This window comes from Myotis brandtii, unplaced genomic scaffold (assembly GCF_000412655.1).
Source record: "Myotis brandtii unplaced genomic scaffold, ASM41265v1 scaffold986, whole genome shotgun sequence".
Taxonomy (NCBI): Eukaryota; Metazoa; Chordata; class Mammalia; order Chiroptera; family Vespertilionidae; genus Myotis; species Myotis brandtii.
Window position 1 is genome coordinate 494,968 of NW_005372102.1, and position 9,918 is coordinate 504,885.

Below are 9,918 nucleotides of genomic sequence, written 5' to 3' on the forward strand. Positions count from 1 at the left end.
CCCTGACCCTGCTCCTGGGGAGAGACAAGACCGTCCACCATCGGGCGTCTGGCCCGCCCCCCGTCCCCCGGGTCTGCGGCAGAATCACTGCGCGTCCTGCAGAGCGGGGTGCGTATCCCAGGCGCCCCTCAACCCCCGACACACGGGAGAGGCAGAGACGGCGCAAAACCGCCAGTCTGGGCTCTTTTCTTGGAATAACCCTTCCTGCAGACACCCTCACTGCCAGACTCACTGACCTGAACTCATGTGAGGAACAGGTGGCCGGGGAGCAACGAGGGAGATAAATGGGAGATGATGAGGGCCCCCCGGGAACCGCGGTCGGGGCAAGCGCTGTCCCCGAGAGGATGGGTAACAGGCAGGACGCGCTGGGTAAGGGCACGGGACCGCAGCCTTTCTACTGGTGGGGGGGCCGGGGGCCCCTGATCCCAGCCCTCGGCTGCCTCAGAGGGAAAACCGGTGCCCAAACCTTGCGTGTGACCAGGGAGGCCCGGCAGTCAGTAGCAGTGTGGGGTGTGGGCCCGGACACTGGTCCCAGCTCCCGGCCAGAGAGATTGCCCGGCGTCCCGAGGGAGCCAGTCTCCTGCTGCCCAGGATGAGGGGGCTACGGGGCCGGGGACCCCTGATCCCAGCCCTCGGCTGCCTCAGAGGGAAAACCGGTGCCCAAACCTTGCGTGTGACCAGGGAGGCCCGGCAGTCAGTAGCAGTGTGGGGTGTGGGCCCGGACACTGGTCCCAGCTCCCGGCCAGAGAGATTGCCCGGCGTCCCGAGGGAGCCAGTCTCCTGCTGCCCAGGATGAGGGGGCTACGGGGCGGGCGCGTGGCCCACTTGGCATACGCTGTGGACTCGGTCCAGCCGGCTCCGAGGAGCCCGTCGCTGATGGCTGTGTCCTGTTCCCCAGGTCGTCGGACTTCGGGACGACCTACACCAAGCTCGCCATCCAGCCTGGCTTCACCACCGTCATCGACAGCTTCTTCATCTGCCCCGCCAACAAGAGGAAGGTAGGTGCTCGCCGGCACTCCGCACGGCCGGTCCTGCTGGGACCCTGGCCACCCACACAGCCGGTCCTACTGAGGCCCTGGCCACCCACAGAGCTGGTCCTCTCTGTCCGCCTCTCTAGTGCCGCCCACCCAGTTCCGCCTTCACCCATTTCACTGAGTGGGTTTTAAGTGACCAGCAAGCAGGGCCTTTGGGGAAGGCTCTGTGTGCCAGTCGGTGCCTTGGTCTTCTCGGCCCGGGAGGCACCCCTGGACGAAGCAGCACGGAGGGTGGGCACTGCCAGGGCAGGAGGCGCTCGGCTGGTCGGAGTCCTCGCAGGCAGGACACGCGCCCGCTCGGCTCAGGTTTCTCTGTTGACTGGGTTTCGACGTGGCTTTGACTTTTCAGCCGAGCTTTGCATGTTTGTGGTCTGATTGTGTCTCCCCGCTTGGCCGTCTGCTGGCCGTGAGGAGGGCACGGTGTCGGTCAGGGCCACCCCTCCCCACCTGGCTCCTGAGGAGACCCTTGGGTAAATCCCCGGGGGACCCACAGCAATGCGGGGCAGCCGCGGAGGGCTCAGGGGGTCCTGACTTCTGGGTGGGAATCCGGAGCCCGCGCTTCCTCGCGGGAGGCCGGCCCACGGCTCACAGATGCTCTAACAGTGTCTGCGAGAGGGCGGGTCCACAGGGCTCCAAGGTCGCTCTCGACACCAGCACCCAGCCACTCAGCAGGTGTGCGTCAGGCCCTACTGTGCGCAGGCTGCGTGCTTGCTGCTGGGAGAGAGGACCCTCCAATCTGTAGCCCTCCAGTGGGGGCGAAGCTCCTACTATGTGCCAGGATCCTGGCTGGGCACCGGGGAGCGTGGGTGAACTGGACAAACAATTTTAACCTTCCAGAACCTTCAGGGTCTGGAGGAGCCTGACACTGAGCTCTCCTGCTGGGTTTTTGTGGGGAAAGAGCAGAGGGGCCCACGTCGGCCTACAGGGAGGCTTCCTCCCCGGCGAGTCGGGGCTGGGAGAAGGGGGGCCCCTATTTGTGGGTAACCTGCGGCAGCGTGCCCGCGGCCCACCTCCCTGTTGTCGGTAATGGATAGGTTTTGCAGGAAGATGCAAATACAATTAGGATTCCATTCAAGCAGCAATTACAGGCCAAGCAGCACTTTATAGCTTCTTAAGAGACCACTTTGCAACCCGTCTCACAAAGCGAATTCCCTTTTATTTTTGTCTCGCCGGCGTGTAATCAGAGCTCCGGGCCCTGGTGCCCACGCAGGGTGTCCCCCCTGGTGCCCACGCAGGGTGTCCCCCCTGGTGCCCAGAGCACGTGCCCCCCTGGCGCCTGTGGCACAGTGTCTGCCTGGTGTCCAGGGCACGGTGTCCTTGCGTTGTCATGGCACAGCCCGACACCCTGGGCCAGGCCCTGGCCTCCCTGCTGCCCGCGAGTCCCCCCTGGGTGCTGGCCGAGTGCTCTCTGACTTGGCTGTGAGAACAGGATGTGGGGAGAGCAGGCGCCGCCCGGGGGAGCTGGCCCGGCACAGGGCAGCCGTCAGGTGTCATGTCTTTAGTTAAAAATTCATGTGAATTTCCATTTTACTCCATGAAGGATCCGTGTTGGTTTGAATACTCGTCTCTCTCTCTCACCTACACACACACTCTCACACACACACACTCGCACACACACATCCACACACACACACACACACACACACACTCACACACATACTTTCACACACACTCACATGCACACACGCACTCACACACATGCACACACTCGCGCACACACTCACACACATTCACGCACGCGCACACAGGCACACACACACACTCTCACACACACGCACTCACACTCACACACTCGTACACACACGCACTCACACTCACACACTCACACACACACATCCACAAACACACACACACACACATACACACACACTCTACAAAGTCTTTGTGGAAGGACCTGGGAGAATGCTCTTGCTTTAAGATGCAGGAGCCCAGCCCAGCCCTCGGCTCGGCTGCTCCGGCCGCCTCGCTCGGAAGCTCAGGGTCAGCACAGGTCTCCATCGTCCACCTCGTTATTCGTTCTGCTCGCTCACCTGGACGTTAGCCTGCAGACCTCGCTTCTGAGCAGCTCTGTCCCCGAGCAAACGTCTGCTTCACCCTGACGAGGGGAGTCCACCTCGGGGAGCCCTTTAAAGAAGGGGGACCTCAGGGCCATCTCCACCTGGGAGAACACAGGGTCCGCGTGTCTGAGCCGCGTGTCCCTCTGATGGGACAGGGGCGTGGTGGAGAGACCAGGGCTGGGAGGCCGAGGCCGAGGCTCCAGGCCCTCCGCCGCCTCCCTCAGAAGCTCAGGGTCAGCACAGGTCTCCATTGTCCACCTCGTTATTCGTTCTGCTCGCTCACCTGGGCGTTTGCCTGCAGACCTCGCCTCCGAGCAGCTCTGTCCCCGAGCAAACGTCTGCTTCACCCTGACGAGGGGAGTCCACCTTGGGGAGCCCTTTAAAGAAGGGGGACCTCAGGGCCACCTCCACCTGGGAGAACCCAGGGTCCGCGTGTCTGAGCCGCGTGCCCCTCTGTTCGGCAGCAGGCCCTTGGGCTGTTCCGTCGCCACGTTACCTCCACCACGCTGTGGGGGGCTGAGTAACGTCCCGCCCCCAGAGGCGTCCACATGCTAATCCCAGAACCTGCGAGTGTTATTACTGCAAATGCCAGCAGGGACTGTGTGGGGAGCCCTTTAAAGAAGGGGGACCTCAGGGCCACCTCCACCTGGGAGAACCCAGGGTCCGCGTGTCTGAGCCGCGTGCCCCTCTGATGGGACGGGGTGTGGTGGAGAGACCAGGCCTGGGAGGCCGAGGCCAACGCTCCAGGGCCGCCTCCCATGTCTGCGTTACCTCCACCACGCTGTGGGGGGCTGAGTAACATCCCGCCCCCAGAGGCGTCCACATGCGAGTGTTATTACTGCAAATGCCAGCAGGGACTGTGGAGATGGGGGAGGGGCCACGGGCCAGGGAGTGGGGTGCCTCTGGAAGCTGGAAAGATTCTCCCGAGCTTCCGGAAGGAGCCAGCCGTCGCCACTTGGATGTCAGCCCCGAAGGCTCACGTAGACTTCCGCTTCCAGGACTGCGCGATAGCTGGCGTCACACTGCGCCTGGCGGCTCGACACACAGCCACTGGAAACATAGACTTCTGCTTCCAGGACTGCGAGATAGCTGGTGTCGTGTGATGCCACTGCGCCTGGCGGCTCGACACACAGCCACTGGAAACACACACACGCTCAGAGCAGGAGCGGTCACCTCCCTGGCCTTGCAGGGACTGTCCGGGCACTGCCAGTGGGAGAAAAACTGGCCACAAGGTTCCTAACCAGCGCCACCTCCCTCTGTCCCTTCTCCATAGGCCCTGAGGGTCTGTGGCCACAGGAGCTCCCTCCTGAGAAGCAAAGACTGTAGGGCTGTCTGGCCAGCATGGCTCAGTGGTTGAGCATTGACCTATGAACCAGGAGGTCACGGTTTGATCCCCAGTCAGGGCACAGGCCTGGGTTGCGAGCTTGAACCCCAATGTGGGGCGTGCAGGAGGCCGCCGATCAGTGATCCTCTCTCATCATTGATGTTTCTCTTTCTCCTGCTCCCTTCCTCTCTGAAGTCAATAAAAACATATTTATAAAAATAAAAACACAACAGAGTTGGCTTCCCAATTAAAACAAAGTGATTGACATTCTTCAGGGAAGAGAACTCGGGGTCACCTGCCGGCCTCTCTGGGCACGTGCACCCCCTCCCTCCCCAGCTGGAAGGATGCTTCATAGACAGGACCCTCAGGCCTGAGCTCCGGGGCAGTCCTCCAGCCCCCGCCGGCACGTACCCTCTGCACCACCGACAAAAATCAGGCCCTCCGAGCGTCCTGCCGGCACGAGTCTCACAGTCCGGGCAGAAGACAGACCAGAGAGCCGGTCCTGACACGGGGCGGGGCGTGCGTGCTGGGCTGGGAGGCGGCGGCCCTGAACCTGGTGGGAGGTGTGCATTCCCGGCTCCCTCACCCCAGACCTGTGCCTCCTCTCGGGCAGCGGTGACCTTGAGACGGCCGGAAGCTGACTTCGCATCGGCTGACTTTCTTGTTATTTAGAGGAATGATGGGCGCCTCCCGGGCTGGGTCCTGGTTTGCGAAACGACACCGCAATTAGGAATAGGAATACGCTGTGACACACAAATAATCCCGCGTGTAATTAGCCGGCGAGAGAGACAATTACACGGTGATGGTGGTGATGGTGGTGATGGTGCTCTAACCGGCAGGGCTGCTGCGCCTCAGGCAGGGGTGTCGGATGGGCCGCAGCGCAGTGTGCAAGCTCCACGCGGCCATGAGTACACACCTAAGGACACGGGGGACAGGAACCCCGTCGTCCTGTGATGGGAGCACAATTAAGTAGTCGTCGCCTCATCTAGATTAGCCATTCCCTGTCCTCCATGGTGTGGGCGGCAGGAGGAAGGTGAGGAGAGGGGAAGCGGTGATGCCAGCTCCTGAGAGAAGGAAGGAGTGGGAGGGAGCGGGAGGGGGGGGCAGTAAGAACACCCATAAGACGGTGGAAATTTTGGAGACGTGCTGGGGGCATCCCGGGAGCGAGAGGACAGAATGGCCCCGGGAGAGATGGATCCGTGATGGGGAGGACGAACTCGCACGCTCTCAGGACTGAAGGGCTCTAGACAAAAAGATGATGACAGCGGGGAGGGGCCAGGCAGGAAGCAGCGAGGGCCGCCTGAACCAGGCAGGGCGCAGGCGGCGGCTGGAGGCTCTCAGGACTGAAGGGCTTAGACAAAAGGATGATGACAGGGGGGCGGGCCAGGCAGGAAGCAGTGAGGGCCGCCTGAACCAGGCAGAGCGCAGGCGGCAGCCCTGAGAGCTGGCAGGGGCGGGGGAGCAGGCGCGTCCGGGGAGAAGCCCCCTGAAGCCTGTGTCGCATCCCGACCGGGTTCTTTAACGAGGAGGGAAGAGGGACATAGTGATAGAACAAAGACCAGGCCTCCAGGGACTGTTGTCAGTGTGAGTGACTGGGACCCGCGCCGCTTAGAGGAGACGAAGCGGGAGACGTTTGTGTGACCTGGTCGGAAGGACGGGCTCCGCGCCGGGACACGGTGACGTTCTGCTGAGCAGCGGCAGGAACTGCCGCCCACCCACGCCCGGGGATGCCGAGGGCACTGCCCCCGACGGGCAGGGACGCAGGCGCTAAGTCAGGTGCCACATGGAGATCTGAGGCTGCAGAGCCCCGAGGAAGGAGACCTCTCAGAGGAGCACTGAGCGGGCCGGGGCAGGAGCCGGGCAAAGACATGGCGGCCTGAACTGTCCCAGTGTGATGCCCCGTGTGGGCACAGGGGCTCGGGGCTTGGGCCGCCATGAGGCTGAGGCTCTGGTGAGAATGCACAGCCATCCTAGTGGTCACTGGCTGCCCGGGATCCACTGGTCGCCCGGGATCTGCTGGCTGCCCGGGATCCACTGGTCGCCCGGGATCTGCTGGCTGCCCGGGATCCACTGGTCGCCCGGGATCCACTGGCCACCCGGGATCCGCTGGCCACCCGGGATCCACAGGCTGCCCGGGATCCGCTGGCCACCTGGGATCCGCTGGCCGCCTGGGATCCATAGGCTGCTGCCCGGGATCCGCTGGCCACCCGGGATCCGCCACTCAGGCTGGCAGCGCACAGGACCGTGGGAGGAGCATGGTCCTGCCTGAATCCTGTTCAGGCCTCTCCCGGAAGCCGGCATTCGGATCTCAAATCCGCACGTGACCTGCAAGGACCCCTTGGGGTAAACGTGCGCTGTGCGAGAGTGATGGTGATCGCACGAGACAGATCATCCCAGCACCGCCGGCCGTGTGTGTGCCTCGCTGTTACACTGCCTTGTTTTAATGGCCACTTTCCAAAGAGCGGTTAGCTGCCATCCCTCCGAAATGGTCCACAAATGACAGAGCGGCAACATTCTGGGGGCACTCTCTACCAGGGCCGTTTCCAAAGACACACGCAGCCACGACCCTCTGCCCGCGGCGCCCGGAGGGAACCCGCCGGCACCCCCACCGCCTGTGCGGACAGTGAGCGGAGGATGTGAAACCGCCAGTCTCTCCACCCACCAACACCAACGGGCGGGGGGAGCCCCATTTCTCCACTCCCTGTGCAGCCTTCAGTGTTGGAGAAGGAGCGGAGCGCGCAGACACCGCCCACGCTCACTCCCCGGGGGCAGGTGGCACGAATGAAGCCAGCCGCCTTGCCACCCTGGGGGCCGGAGCAGCACGCCCATCGCATGAGAGCATTGCTTTAAAAGTCACTCTAGCCCTGGCTGGGTAGCTCAGTTGGTTGGAGCCTCGTCCCAAAAGGTTGCAGGTTCGATTCCTGGTCAGGGCACATACCTAGGTTGTGGGTTTAATTCCCTGCGGGGACATACGGGAGGCAGCCAATAGATGTTTCTCTCTCACAGTGGTGTTCCTTTCTCTCTCTCTCTTACTTCTTCTCTCTCTAAAATCAATAAAAACGTATCCTCGAGTGAGGATTACATAAATAAATCAGCAAGTAAATAAGTAATAAATAAGTAAAAAGCAAAGTCACTCCAGGTGAGGGTCATGGGAGTCTAAGTCGCGCTTGAGGTGAACTCTGAAGGCAGGAGTCACATGGGTAAACAGGTGGGAGGGACCCGCTGTGGGAAGGCCCTGAGGCTGAGAGGCCTGGAGAAAGGCAGAGCCTCTGGGGAAACTGCTCAGAGGGAATAGATGAGAAAGGTAATAGCACAGCGTTGCCCACCAGTAAAGGTGTTTCTGAAGTGGCTTAGGGTCCCGGAAGCAGGCTGAATGTCACACACTAACATCTTCACAGCCGTTGGCTCCTAAGAGAGAGACTCATGAGAAGACCAAGACCCAGGCCTGGGCTGGTGGACACTGTGCAGTAAGTCTAGGGCTCACAAGAAGAGGAGTGTAGAGAAGTTCAAGAACATGTAGTCATGCAGCTAGGCTCCAGGATCTGCGTCCATCCATCATCCATCCAGACACCCACCCATCCATCATCCATCATCCATCCATTCATCCACCTACCCACCCATCCATCATCCATCCATACACCCACCCACCTACCCACCTATCCATCATCCATCCACTCATCCAGCCACCTATCCATCATCGATCAACCATCTATCCCTCATTCACCCACTCATCCACCTACCCACCTATCCATCATCCATCCATAAACCCACCTACCCACCCATCCATCATTCACCCACTCATCCACCCAGCCATCCATCATCCATCCATTCATCCACCTACCCATCCACCTATCCTTCCATCCATCCGTCCATCCATCCATCCATCCATCCATTCATCTTCCCTCCTTCCCAGCTCTCTCCCTCCTTCTCTCCCTTCCTTCCTTCCCTTCACCCCTTCACCTGTGCCAGGCACTCTGCTCAGCGGGGAGAAGTGTGCCAATATCACATGCAGGAGGGCAGTTGTCCCAATGCAGAGGCCTCTTGTGGGGGCACAGAGAGGGGGCAGTGGAACCTGCCTTGTCTGGAGGGGAAAGGGGGTGGGTGAGAGGCTCCCAGAGAAGGGAAGAGGAAAAGGCGCTCGGACCTGTGGAGGAACATGCGGTGGGAAGGCCCAGCCTGGGTCTGGCTTTCCGTGGCGGGCGGGGTGGGGCGGGCAGGGGTGACCTTAGCTTATCGATTACCCGTGAATAACCTGGTGCTGCTACACGCTGGCAGGGACTTGCAGTGTCTGTATATTAAACCCATGTGCATCCTTACAGTCACCGAATTCACTCACTCAGTCCCCCCAATCAATCCCCCGATCGATCATTCTTCACAGGAAGTGCCTGCGGTCCTTTCGTCCCCTTCCTCTTCCAGGGACCCCAGGTTCGTCACCCGTGGCGAGGGGTGGGGTGGGGGTGCAGCTCGCGCCTCTGAGCCTCGGTGACGTCATCTGTCGGCTGGGTTGGGGGTGCCACCGGCTGACGTAGAGGCGAGGACGGGCGCACAGGCTCTGGGGCCGCAGGCTGTGTCCGGCGCTGCAGGGTCTCCCGTGGTGACACTGGGAGATGAGGTGGACGGAGGTGAGCACCGAGCACAGAGGCTGGGAATGGGGTGAACTCTGGGCTGGGCTGTTGTCCTGGGGTAACATTTGTTCACCAGTGCGTGTTACCTGCGCGTTTCCTGTGTCGAGCGCCTTTGTGAAGGGCCGTCCTCCTGTGTCTGAGCCACCCGAGCACCTTGCTTTGCAGCGGCTCTGGGAGCCCCGCGGGTGGCCGGGGGCTCTCAGGAGCTGGAGATGAGACGGGGCCGGGCAGTGCCTTCCCCGCCAAGGACTGTCCCTGGGAGCCCGGGGGCTGCCTCGCCGCCGTGAGCAGCAGCTCCTGTCCGCCACCTTCCCGGAGCTTTGCGTTCCTTAGCGCATTTCTCAGCCAACACCTGTTTTGCAAATAAGGAAAGTGAGGGTCAGAGGGGCAGGGACACACCTACAGACACGGAGAAGAGGGAGCTGGTCCCGCTGATGGGACGCTATTCCTTCCTGCGTCTTTGCTCTGTGGGGAGGGGTCTCTGGGGCACTCTGCCTGGACCCTCACTCTCCCAGGCCGGGCTCCCTCCACCCGGAAGGAGTTATCCCCTCACCCCTGGAAACTCCGCTCTGCCCTCAGGGCCCAGCCTGTGTCCCTCCCCCGAGGGCTGCGGTCCCTGCGCCCACCAGTGTCCGGCCACCCCAGCTCCCTGTACAGGGGCCCCTCCTGCAACCCATGAGCTCGGCACAGACTCGCAGGTCTGTCTCTGGCCCGGGAGTAGCCCCGCCTCTGGGAAGCTGCATTGAGTGGATGGCCTGGTGGACACCCTGGGCCACTCTAGGGGACTAGCAGTGACATGGGCACCTTGACAGGGGCAGGCGGAGGGCAGGGCACGCCCAGAGGACACCAGAGCCCTGGCAGCCGGGGAGTCACGCGGG

General features: G+C 61.9%; 1 protein-coding gene across 1 annotated transcript in view; it reads left to right on the top strand.

Moving 5' to 3' along the window:
* SORCS2 (sortilin-related VPS10 domain containing receptor 2) overlaps positions 1-9,918 on the top strand; it is a gene marked incomplete at its 5' end in the record, with an annotated part of 307,756 nt that overhangs the window by 220,441 nt on the left and 77,397 nt on the right. The window contains one exon of the mRNA XM_014533443.1: positions 899-998. Within this exon, the coding sequence (XP_014388929.1) occupies positions 899-998 (100 nt within the window). The remainder of the gene's footprint in view (positions 1-898; positions 999-9,918) is intronic.